Below are 13,524 nucleotides of genomic sequence, written 5' to 3'. Positions count from 1 at the left end.
AGAACTTAAATAGTGTTGAAGGTCGATGTTCCAAATTCTTGACTTGATTTCAGAATTAGCTTTGGAATAACCCAAGGCTATTAAACTGCTAGGAGAATATCCAATGGGTCGTAATTTCTTTGAAAGAGACCTTTTCCATTTTGACTCAAAGGGGTCAGTGCCAAGGGAGAAAGACCCACAGAAGAGAAAACAAACTTCAGCCAGTAATTGATCCTGTGTATCCATGCATGAGTTTCCAGAGAACTTACACCTTCTAGATTCAAAACTGCATTAGGAACACAGCGGGGAACCATAAGTACGGCTCTCAGAAATTTAGTCTGAATGAGTTAAAGGGGTCCATGGTTAGCAAACGTACAATGCCAAACGGAATTTAAAAAGTCTTCACCTGCAGGTGGAAGACAACCATAGAGGGAGGCAGATGAATCTCCCTGGGGAGAAAGCGCCAAAGTTTTGGTGCCATGACCAAGAAAGCCCTTTCCTCAGTTTGCCAACCATCTAGCCTCAGACGGTGAAGGCAACTGAAGCAGGGCCTTTGAGTGTATGGGTAGGTTCATATGGGAGAAGGCGGTCCTTAAGGTATGTTGGTCCCAGGCCATACAGGATTTTAAAAGTCAACATCAGCACATTGAATTGAGCCTGGAGGGAAACTGGAAGGCAGTGTAGATGGAGCAAAACTGGAGTGATATGGTTCCTACAACCCACTCCGGTCAACACTCTGGCCACAGCATTCTGTACCAACTGAAGCTTCTGGACAGTCTTCAAGGGTAGCCCCACACAGAGCACATTGCAATAATCTAATCTAGTGGTTACCAGAGCATGCACCACAGTGGCATGCTCCACCAAGGAAAAGCTGCAGCTGGTTAAGGAACCCCGGCCACCTGTTTATCCGAGAGGAGGCCCTGGTCTAGCAGCACCCCCAAACTACGAACTTGTTCCTTTAATGGGAGTACAACCCCATACAAAACAGGGGATAACCTATATATTAGGTCAGCCCTTCCCACCAGTAGTATCTCCATTTTGTCAGGACTGAGTTTCACCATGTTAGCCCTCATCCATTCCAAAACTGCCTCCAGCCACCTGTTCACAGTGTCCACAGCCTCTCTCGGGTCAGCTGGTAGTGCAAGAGAGAGCTGAGCTTCATCTGCACATCAGTGGCAACTCAGGCCAACTCTCTGGACGACCTCCCCAATGGCTTTACATAGATGTTGAAAAGCATGGGGGGCAAAATAGAACCTTGGGGAACCCCATAGCCCAGGGGCCAAGGGGCAGAGCAGCAGCAGTCCCCCAGCACCACACTCTGAAAACTACCCTCAAGATAGGACCAGAACCACCGCAGAACACTGCCTCCCAGTGTCGTGGTGCAGGCGAGGAGCGAGGGCTGTAAGCTGTAAGCGTAGTCTGGAGAACAGTCCAAGGTCATTCACAGTGAAGGCAGAGTCCGAGATAGCAATACAGGCAAGGGAAGTCCAAGGCGTTAGTCAGAGCCAGTCCGAGAAGTCAGGATACCAGGAATCCAAAGGATAGAAGAGAAACAAGGCCGGTACACAAAGAGGTTGGTGACAAGTTGCTTGCACAACAGCCAAGCCTAACTGATGGCTTAAATCCCTTCCCCTGCTGCTGTAGCAGAGCCACCTGATGCTGATGAGGCTGAGTTCACAGGTGGTGCTTCAGCCCTGCTCTTCCTCGTCACTGCTACTGGGGAGGTTCCTCTGTAAAGCCTTCAGTCTAGCACTCTGCCGTCTCTGCTGCATTGCCAGACGAACCTGTTTTCTTCTCTGCTCCAGTGGCCTTGGTGAGACCTCTGGAGACACTGTATGTTGCAAGGTGTCAGGTCCAACTGGAGTCCTTGAGCTGGCAGGCTGCAGGCATGGTGAGTCATCTCCTGACTTTGGCTGATCCTCTACTCTGGCAGGCTGTAGGCCCTGTGGTTGTTCCTGTGGGACTTTTGCCTGAGGATGTCCCTTTGTTCTGGCTTCTATTTCCTCTTCGTCAGAGGAGGTCTCTGCAGGCTGACTCATGACACCCCGTCCCAAAAGATGATCCAGAAGGATACCAGGATCGATGATATCGAAAACTGCCAAGAGGTCCAGGAGAATTAACAGGATGGTGCTCCTTAGTCCATGTCATCCACCAGGGTGACCAAGGCCTTTTCATTTCCATAACCAGGCCTGAAAACAGATTGGAATGGATCCAAACAATCCTACAACAATACTATAGATTATGAAGGAAGTGTCGTTGAAGGTGACGGGTCACCTTTTCTGTCAAGTGATTGCTGGTGTGGAAAATTAAACCGTCTTCGGCTTACATATGAATGATGAACATCCAAGCTTACAGTTAAGATCAGATATGTCTTCTTGAAAATACGTCTTAAGTTCTATCATAATTCATCTTCAGCTGTCATCTGTTTAGTAATAAGAGTTTAAGGTAAAGATCTGCGGGCAAAATTCTCACAGGCTATGAGACCACTATTATTATTTTAATAAGGAGCTGCTGAGAAATGGGACAATGGGAATTTCAACTGAGAATGAACACAACCATTGAAACCAATCCTGTGTTATCTGGAAGTGAGAGATTTACACATAGGTCGTTTATACATGGGGACTTTCACTCACATCCGCCCCTGGTCTGCCTCGGTTGTTTCTTGGAGTTATGCATGAGTTTTCTGTCCATTAGGGATGACCTCGCGCCCATCACTCACAAATCTCGGGACTGTTCCTCTAATAACCTGAGTCTTCTATCTCTCTTGAGATCAGCCCGGCTAAAATCTCCATGTATGAGGCAAAACATGGGACATAGAAGCTTGGGGGAGTGACATTTCTCTCACAGAAAGCACTACAGCCAATTACGAAGCAGCGAGTCAAGGGGTGGGGATTCAAATGCTTCTTGCTTTCTCTTTCTGAGCAGAAGAAAGGATTTTAAGAACGAGGCTTGGGTTTCTCCCCCCCTAGTTCCTTTTAGAGAGCCCCATTTTGTTTTTGTTTTAAAAATGCTTCTTAGCATGGCACTTGGGTTTCCACGGGGGGGGGGGGGGCTTTTCTCTCACAGTAAGCACTACAGCCAATTACAAAGAAGCGTTTCAAAGGGTGGGGACTCAAATGCTTCTTGATTTGAGCTTGGAGACTGCTGGTGCATAGATTCCCAACAGGAAAGTGTGGGTCCAGCGAGCAACAATCCTCAGGTAAAACTCCAGTGCATAAACGACCATAGTGTTTAGCCGTCACTAGCAATGTACATGCTCTCCATTCATGGTACCATTAGATCTCATATATCTCTTAAGAGTTTCCTAATATTTTGGGAGACTTCTTTTGTTCTACTGTAAAAACCTACTAATTCAAAATCAGTTTTTTTGTCTATAAATGTGACTTCTTACTAGCAATATTTGTACTTAAAAAACAATCACTTTCCTGAAGAAAAAAGAAATGATGGTCAGAATAAGACTTGTTCCTTTAAAATGTGCCATGCTATAATGAAAATCTAAATATACTTAATATAACAAACTATTTTGTAAATAAATGGAAGACTAAATATTTGTTAGACAACTATGTGGCATATCATGGCACTCTGTTCATCATTTCCATCAATAATTGCAAAAATTTAGGTTCAATATCCGTGTAAAACAGCCCAGCTCAATTGCTATAGCAAAGAATCTGTTCATCCAGAAACAAATCCCACATAGCAGCCCCCCAGTCTTATCCTAAACCACACTCCATATTCTCTACAAATCTGCCAAGAAGACATGTAAAATTTCCAGAAATTTTAAAGACATGGAAAAAACTTTCTCCCTTTTTTCTAGAAAAAAAAAACAGATTTGGTTTTTTTTTTAAATATAGGCAATACTTCTTTCCTATCAAACATAAACAAATTTTACTGCTTTAACATCATACAATGCATCATTTATAAATTATTCAGCATATAAAATTGCTATGTTCGACAATTTTATTGAATCTAACAATTATAAATGCCTTAGTTTTCTAGAAGCAAAATTGCAAATATGCCCAATATCTGAGATAAAGCGGCACACTGCTGCACTCTTTGCTTTTTCAGGTCAATGCCCAATCTTTAGGTATACATGTCTCACTGGTTTGAGGAAGCGGTGAAAAGTTCAACCACAAGGGAAAAGTCAGGACAAAAGTACAACAGAGCTCATGCAACTGTTGAGAAGCAATGAAGGCCTTGCATTCTCCCTTCATAAAGATTAGGCATTCTTATAGGTGCAGAAATGCATCTTGGATTTAACTGTAATGGATCACCTGCAACACACTCTGGATATTGTAGATCTTGGAGGTTACAAAGTATGGTAAAATGACACTTCATCCCAGTTATCTGTGAAAAAGTTTACAACTTTGCAAAATAAATGTTAAGTTTCTACCTTATGAATGCTTAGGGGTTAACCTAAAACCACCTTTGCACAAGTTTTTCCAATCGAGATTTCAGTCTGCCATGCAAACAGTATTTTAATAGGAGTAGTCCAGTGAACCAAAGACCTTGCCTGAGGGCCATACTGCACAATACATTTTAAAATGAGTTTGGTTCAGATTATTTTAAAAGCCCATGGGTCCTGATTAGGCTTGGTACTACAGAGGGGGAGGGGCTCCTGACTCTCCCACCCCTGAGATTTCCTGAGCCAAAACAGCCCTGGTGGAGAGTTATTTGCATAACTATGGAGCTGCCGCCAGATCAGGCCCCTGCAGCCTTTAAAAACAATGTTCCTTATATATCATGTGAGCGAAGGATCTTATATCAAGTAGTATATATCTAATATGATTAAGCTGGTATAGTTAAATATAGGGAAGTTTATAAGACGGGGAACAAAATTGGTTATGCCCACCCAAGGGAAAGCTTGTTATTATTTTTTGTAGATTTCCTGTCTGTAATGTACTGTTCATGTGTTGTTGTTTTGTATTGTATGTTTAGGGTTGTCACGTCCCTCTTCGCCACTGGCAGGAGGTTTTTGGGGCAGAGCCTGAGGAGGGTGGGGTTTGGGGAGGGGAGAGACTTCAATACCATAGAGTCCAATTGCCAAAGCGGCCATTTCCTCCAGGTGAACTGATCTCTATCGGCTGGAGATCAGTGGTAATAGCAGGAGATCTCCAGCTTGTACCTGGAGGTTGGCAACCCTATGTATGTTTGATTAAAATAAAAACATTTACTTAACAAACAACATTCCTTGCAGCTGCTGTATGGCTGCCAGGAAAGCAAGTCAGGTCCCGGGAACCCAGACCCAACTCATTAAAAAGTGTATTGTGTAGTTTGACCCTGAGACACCCAAGATGTACATAATTAGTGACATCAGCAGAAAACTTGGCTGATAATTTCTCACTAGGTAGGATGAGAGGGGTCTAGTGGACTGCACAGGACAATCTCTGCCATTCCTGGGGTGAAGAAAACCAGAAAGATTTGGGAATCCTTTTGGAGGAGACAGAACTCAAGTGGGATGAGACCAACAAAATGGCAAAAGAACACGGAAATATGAACAGAGCCTAAACAGAAACCTAGAATGCTTAAAATTATTCTGTGTGTGCGTTAAGTGCCGTCAAGTTGTCTCCGACTCATGGCGACCCTATGAATCAATGTCCTCCAAAGTGTCCTATCCTTAACAACCTTGCTCAGATCTTGCTAACTGAGGGCCGTCCACTCTTCCCCAGTAGCTGATTGAGTGCCTTCTGACCTGGGGGTCTCATCTTCCAGCACTATATATTTTTTTCATTTTGGATTGTCTCATCATAGGGTTTTCAAGGTAAAGGTTGGTCAGAAGTGAGTTACCAGTGCCTTCTTCTGAGCAGTACTAACCAGGGTTAGCAGTAGTGGCACTGCTGTGGTCTATGAAAGATCCTCCGCCAATGTCACCTTCCACTACTGCTGCTGCCCAGTAGCTAACCTTCAAGGATTCCTCTGCCCCCATCACCACTGGAACTGCCTGTTCTCTTCTGCAGATGTGGCCATTGATCCCTTAAGGGGGTGGATGCATCTTCGTCTGATGTCTCAGCTGTGACCATTGAGTGACTCTGCTGGGAGTCTAGTCTCTTGTCAGAGTCTAGACCCCATACGGTATTGCTCCAAGCTTCGCTAACACACACAAACCTTCTCACTACCTTAAGGTGTGCATCCAAAATTATTCTACCTACTTCCTAATTTACCATAAGTCCTAATTCACCTAGAGTGAAATGACTCATATATGATTTTATTTTCCTTTGATTTTATTTTCCTTTGATGTTGTTAGTCAATTGTTGTTCAGTTGCATATATTTCCATTTCTGTAAACCGACAACTGCTTACACAAGTAATCTGAAATTTTTCTTTAACTGTTATTATGCTTGGTCTGCACCCACACAAAAGCCTTCCTCAACTCACATTTACCAAGATACAAAGAGAAGGCCGGGAGATGCATGCTTGGGTCTGATTTAGTCTCAGAATTAAAATCTGCATATTTTCCAAAAACAATGTTCCATAACTATGCCTTCTATGTACTCCAATACAATCCAGCAGAACGCCAGTCAAGACTACATTTTGGTATGTTCACAGTGCTTCTAATTTCATTCAGAAGGTATACCAAGTCTGACCTGATAAATACATAATTTCTTATCCAATCTGATACTTCCAGCGATGCAGATCTGTTAATTTTTAGAAGATACTGAGATGGCTCTTCGGAAACAAGGCATGTTTATAGTTTGAGAAATTTGTGTTACGTGATGACCTAGTTACCTTGGAATCTGTGACCTAACCTCAATTCATTTGGCTCACACTGCAATTCTATATATAGATATTGTCGAAGGCTTTCACGGTCAGAGTTCATTGGTTCTTGTAGGTTATCCGGGCTGTGTAACCGTGGTCTTGGAATTTTCTTTCCTGACGTTTCGCCAGCAACTGTGGCAGGCATCTTCAGAGTAGTAACACTGAAGGACAGTGTCTCTCAGTGTCAAGGGTGTAGGAAGAGTAATATATAGTCAGAAAGGGGTTGGGTTTGAGCTGAGTATTGTCCTGCAAAAGTATTGTCCTGTAAGTATCAAGATAATGTGCTAATGAGGGTATGGTATGTTAATATGGAACCATTGTATCCTGAAGTGATCTGTTAATGTGTGTAATCTAAAGCTAATCTGTATGGCTATTGTTGAATGTTGTCTTTGTCTGGAGGTTTTTCAGGGCAGGAAGCCAAGCCTTATTCATTCTTAAACTCTCCTCTTTTCTGTTAAAGTTGTGCTGATGTTTATGAATTTCAATGGCTTCTCTGTGCAATCTGACAAAATAGTTGGTAGAATTGTCCAGTCTTTCAGTGTCTTGGAATAAGACCCTGTGTCCTGTTTGTGTCAGTCCATGTTCAGCCACTGCTGATTTCTCAGGTTGGCCAAGTCTGCAGTATCTTTCATGTTCTTTTATCCTTGTTTGTATGCTGCGTTTTGTGGTCCCGATGTAAACTTCTCCACAGCTGCAAGGTATACGATATACTCCTGCAGAGGTGAGGGGGTCTCTTTTGTCTTTTGCTGATCGTAGCATTTGTTGTATTTTCTTGGTGGGTTTAAACACTGTTTGTAGGTTATGTTTTTTCAAAAGTTTCTCCATCCTATCAGTGACTCCTTTAATAAATGGCAAGAATACCTTTCCTATGGGAGACTGTTTTTCTTGAGTTTTCTGATTTTTGTTTGGTTTAATGGCCCTTCTGATTTCATTCTTGGAGTAGCCGTTTGCTAGCAGTGCGTGATTTAGATGATTAGTTTCTTCCTTGAGAAACTGTGGTTCACAGATCCGTCTTGCACGGTCCATTAATGTTTTGATTATTCCTCTTTTCTGTCGGGGGTGGTGGTTGGAGTTTTTGTGTAAGTAGCGATCTGTGTGAGTTGGTTTCCGGTAGACCTTGTGACCTAACTGAAGGTTTGATTTACGGATGACAAGGGTATCAAGAAATGGGAGTTTACCCTCAATTTCCTTTTCCATGGTAAACTGAATGTTTGGATGGATATTATTAAGATGGTTTAGAAAGTCCATTAATTTTTCTTCACCATGGCTCCAAATGGTAAATGTATCATCTACGAACCTGAACCAGACTGTAGGTTTGTAAGGTGCTGATTCTAATGCTGTCTTTTCAAAATATTCCATGTAAAAGTTTGCTATTACTGGACTGAGTGGACTTCCCATAGCTACTCCATCAATCTGTTCATAAAATTCTTGATCCCATAGGAAATAACTTGTTGTCAAACAATGGTGAAATAAGGCTGTTATATCTTCTGGAAAAATCTGGTTAATCAATGAGATTGTGTCTTTTACTGGAACCTTGGTAAAGAGGGATACAACATCAAAACTGATTAATATATCCTTTGGATTGAGTCTTAACGGACTGATTTTGTTGATGAAGTGAGTTGAATCTTTGATGTAAGAAGTGGTTTTTCCAATGTGGTCCTGTAGGAGGGTGGTCAAATATTTAGCTAATTCATATGTTGGGGAACCAATGGCACTCACGATGGGTCGGAGTGGAACGGAATCCTTATGAATTTTAGGTAGTCCATATAATCGTGGTGGTTGTGCTTCAGTCTTGCATAGTTTTCTGTGTGTGTCGGGATGAAGAGTGGAATTCTTGATCAGAATGCTAGTTTTCCTGGTAATTTTGCAAGTTGGATCTCGTTTTAGTTTTTTGTATGTGGCAGGGTCCAGAAGTTCCTCAATCTTCTTTTTTTTTTTTTTTTTTCTTTTTTTTTTTTTTTCAATCTTCTTTTTGTATTCTTCTGTTTTCATGATCACTGTATCAGAAGAATACAAAAAGAAGATTGAGGAACTTCTGGACCCTGCCACATACAAAAAACTAAAACGAGATCCAACTTGCAAAATTACCAGGAAAACTAGCATTCTGATCAAGAATTCCACTCTTCATCCCGACACACACAGAAAACTATGCAAGACTGAAGCACAACCACCACGATTATATGGACTACCTAAAATTCATAAGGATTCCGTTCCACTCCGACCCATCGTGAGTGCCATTGGTTCCCCAACATATGAATTAGCTAAATATTTGACCACCCTCCTACAGGACCACATTGGAAAAACCACTTCTTACATCAAAGATTCAACTCACTTCATCAACAAAATCAGTCCGTTAAGACTCAATCCAAAGGATATATTAATCAGTTTTGATGTTGTATCCCTCTTTACCAAGGTTCCAGTAAAAGACACAATCTCATTGATTAACCAGATTTTTCCAGAAGATATAACAGCCTTATTTCACCATTGTTTGACAACAAGTTATTTCCTATGGGATCAAGAATTTTATGAACAGATTGATGGAGTAGCTATGGGAAGTCCACTCAGTCCAGTAATAGCAAACTTTTACATGGAATATTTTGAAAAGACAGCATTAGAATCAGCACCTTACAAACCTACAGTCTGGTTCAGGTTCGTAGATGATACATTTACCATTTGGAGCCATGGTGAAGAAAAATTAATGGACTTTCTAAACCATCTTAATAATATCCATCCAAACATTCAGTTTACCATGGAAAAGGAAATTGAGGGTAAACTCCCATTTCTTGATACCCTTGTCATCCGTAAATCAAACCTTCAGTTAGGTCACAAGGTCTACCGGAAACCAACTCACACAGATCGCTACTTACACAAAAACTCCAACCACCACCCCCGACAGAAAAGAGGAATAATCAAAACATTAATGGACCGTGCAAGACGGATCTGTGAACCACAGTTTCTCAAGGAAGAAACTAATCATCTAAATCACGCACTGCTAGCAAACGGCTACTCCAAGAATGAAATCAGAAGGGCCATTAAACCAAACAAAAATCAGAAAACTCAAGAAAAACAGTCTCCCATAGGAAAGGTATTCTTGCCATTTATTAAAGGAGTCACTGATAGGATGGAGAAACTTTTGAAAAAACATAACCTACAAACAGTGTTTAAACCCACCAAGAAAATACAACAAATGCTACGATCAGCAAAAGACAAAAGAGACCCCCTCACCTCTGCAGGAGTATATCGTATACCTTGCAGCTGTGGAGAAGTTTACATCGGGACCACAAAACGCAGCATACAAACAAGGATAAAAGAACATGAAAGATACTGCAGACTTGGCCAACCTGAGAAATCAGCAGTGGCTGAACATGGACTGACACAAACAGGACACAGGGTCTTATTCCAAGACACTGAAAGACTGGACAATTCTACCAACTATTTTGTCAGATTGCACAGAGAAGCCATTGAAATTCATAAACATCAGCACAACTTTAACAGAAAAGAGGAGAGTTTAAGAATGAATAAGGCTTGGCTTCCTGCCCTGAAAAACCTCCAGACAAAGACAACATTCAACAATAGCCATACAGATTAGCTTTGGATTACACACATTAACAGATCACTTCAGGATACAATGGTTCCATATTAACATACCATACCCTCATTAGCACATTATCTTGATACTTACAGGACAATACTTTTGCAGGACAATACTCAGCTCAAACCCAACCCCTTTCTGACTATATATTACTCTTCCTACACCCTTGACACTGAGAGACACTGTCCTTCAGTGTTACTACTCTGAAGATGCCTGCCACAGTTGCTGGCGAAACGTCAGGAAAGAAAATTCCAAGACCACGGTTACACAGCCCGGATAACCTACAAGAATCTATATATAGACTCAGCATTTAAGTCTCATTGGTTTCCATGAGGCTTACTCCCAAGTAAGGGTACACAGGATCACACCCTTAGCCTAGAGAACTCCAGATACAAATATAGCATTTCAATTTCCCAAAGTGTCCCAAAACTTTTCAAAACGTTTTCTTTCAAGAAGCGTTTCACTACACATCCTAACAACATAAACATATGAGAGTGGAAATTTCCCCCCAGAATACCCAAGACATTCACACTTCATTTCAAAGGATTTCCTCACTCAAAAATCAGAGGATTAACTAAAAGGCAAATCAAGGAGGAGAATCAAATACAACTAAATAAACTAGTAGTAGTAAAGTGTACACCGCAAAGTAGAGAAAACCAAAAACTTCAGCTGTTTATAGGATTGTGAGTTTGACATTTTTGTAAATAATATTTTGTAAATAATAATCCAAATATGTGCAAATATAGGCACACTTACACATATCAATAGTTTTGACGAGAAGGGCAAACAGCAAGGAATACTGAGATATTATTGTGAAATAATGATATATCAGGCTTGTCAAACACATCCCAGCTTGCAACCACCAGTAAGTTCCATGGATGGACAGGATTTCTGTCTATGGGGTGTAATTTCTTCACCAGCCCCCTCCCACCACAACTCAGGCTGTCCTTGGGCAGCTTGAGGGGGCAGGAACTTGTTAAATGCCATTGCTCTGACAGTGTGATGTCAACTCTGGGGCAAACCCAAAAATGATGCCACTGTGTTGGGGCACCACAATAGGAGTCCACTGAAACTCTACGCTTTATATTCTATTTTAAATGCTGCTTCTGGGGAACCGGGAACCCCCAGGGATGGCGGGGGTGGGGGGTGGGGGGAGATAGAGATCTGTAGCAGGAAAGAGAAAACTGGTGAAAATTGCCCCCTCTACTGTCCATGAAAATGGTGCACCAAATCCAAGGCCCTCCTTTCCATCCAAAAAATAAAGTAGCAGCAATAGTTAGTAAAGTGGCTATAGTAAATAGATGGCTGCTCGCAAAGCCAGCTTAAAAATAATACTATGATAAAGTTAAAAAAATAATACTATAAGAGCTTAAAAATAATACTATGAGAGCCAGTGTAGTGTAGTGGTTAAAAGCAGTGGTTTGGAACAGTAGACTCTGATCTGGAGAACCGGGTTTGATTCCCCACTCCTCCACATGAGCGGCGGAGGCTAATCTGGTGAACTGGATTTGTTTCTCCACTCCTCCACACGAAGCCAGGTGGGTGACCTTGGGCTAGTCACAGCTCTCTTAGAGCTCTCTCAGCCTCACCTACCTCACACGGTGTCGTTGTGGGGAGGGGAAGTGAAAGTGAATGTAAGGCAGTTTGATTCTTCCTTAAGTGGTAGAGAAAGTCGGCACATAAAAACCAACTCTTCCTTCTTATCTTCTAAAGAAAAAGAAAAGAATTGGGGCAATGGCCAGAATACTGTGTGAGATCTGTCAAAACTAAATTACAGGGAAGTTAGTACCTCTATAATGATATTTACTTTCATATGAAAGGAACAGGAGCCAATGCATTCATCAGGGACAGTCAGAACCTAAGTATAGGAGGAGGTGTAGACTTCAACAGCTTCTCATGCAATTTTTCAGCAACAGACTCATAACGAACAGGTGCTGTTAATGGGAAAAGGTTCTTCTTGTATGCATATTTCTGGCATTAGAGAGAGTTAAGTAAACTTTGTTTTCATCTAGTATGTACTTACCCGATCTTCTTCTGCTCTGAGGTCTGGCATGGTACTAATACAGAGACTAACTGCGGTGATGGCAACAAATGACACAGATATGAAAGCAAAGATCTTCCCTGGGATCCCCGAATGAGGGTTCTCCACCATATCCCTGAGCTTCCTCATGCACAAACTCGTACGGCTGCTGTCCTCAAAGGCACATTGCGGCTCTTCGTTAGATATCATTTCTCCTTCAAACAATGCAGCCTCGGCCATCTCCTCCTCTTTCAGTCGCAGTCTTTTCTTGCAGCACCACTCCAAATGTTCTTCTTCTATCCCCCAGTAAATCAATTCATCTTGGAAAGACAGAGCGCACATTTCCCTGAGGAGTCGAAGCTTCCCAGCTGTCAAAAAAGTCATGATGGTCCTGAAGGCACAAGGGTTGCGGTCGAAAAAAAACTCGTTGCAGCCGACATCGTAATCATCACAGATGTCCATGATTTCATCATAGTTGCTGCAAGATTTTAGTTTCCCAAGCCTGGTCAAGGGGCAATTCTCCAAGGTGGTCCAGGGAATCTTGTACTTGATGCCACCTACGTTGATGATCACATACCCTGTTTGATCCTCTCGATGGGCTAAGTGACACAAGTCTTCCCTGGGATGCAGAAGTCTGGCTTTTTTGTAGAAGAACCCTTTCTTGGTTTGCACTTCGCAAAGTGTGTCCAAGTTGTTGTAAGAGTATGAGGTGAACTCGGGATCTGCATTCCCAGGGAGAAGTGCCATTTCCTGATACATCTGTCACGTTCATGGGGGTGCCCAGCCTAATCAATGAAATGGGAGATTCTTGCTTTCTGGGGGATCTGAACTGCCAGCCTGAAAAAATGATAGAACAAGCGTGTTAGCATTTTTATAAAAGCAAAACAAAAGTCTCTCATTTTCTCACTATTTCTTTTTTGAGAATCATTCCTCTTTGTGACTGTCTCCCACTTTTCCTGTAGAGAAGGGGCAGGATCACAGACTTCTCAGTCTTCTGTGAATACTGCTCACAGTTATCAAACAGATGCCATGATGCATTATTTGTAACAGAAATAAGAGTTAATCTGCATGGGAATCTTCAGGGACACTCAAAATGTTATCAAGGAAAAACAGGACCTCTTTAGGATTTGGGGAATACTTTGTTTCCTCTCCCTGTATATATACTTCAGTTTCCTTCATGT

At 41.9% G+C, this 13,524-nt stretch overlaps 1 protein-coding gene across 1 annotated transcript in view; it reads right to left on the bottom strand.

The window, feature by feature from the left end:
* Positions 1 to 13,109, bottom strand: part of KCNG2 (potassium voltage-gated channel modifier subfamily G member 2) — a 46,418-nt gene extending 33,309 nt beyond the window's left edge. Inside the window, exon 1 of the mRNA XM_056854952.1 lies at positions 12,347 to 13,109. Coding sequence (XP_056710930.1) covers positions 12,347 to 13,102 — 756 coding nt within the window. The 5' untranslated portion in view covers positions 13,103 to 13,109. The remainder of the gene's footprint in view (positions 1 to 12,346) is intronic.
* Between the last annotated feature and the right edge of the window lie 415 nt (positions 13,110 to 13,524).

Source organism: Euleptes europaea, chromosome 8, assembly GCF_029931775.1.
Source record: "Euleptes europaea isolate rEulEur1 chromosome 8, rEulEur1.hap1, whole genome shotgun sequence".
NCBI lineage: Eukaryota > Metazoa > Chordata > Lepidosauria > Squamata > Sphaerodactylidae > Euleptes > Euleptes europaea.
This window is presented reverse-complemented; position numbering and strand designations above follow the sequence as displayed.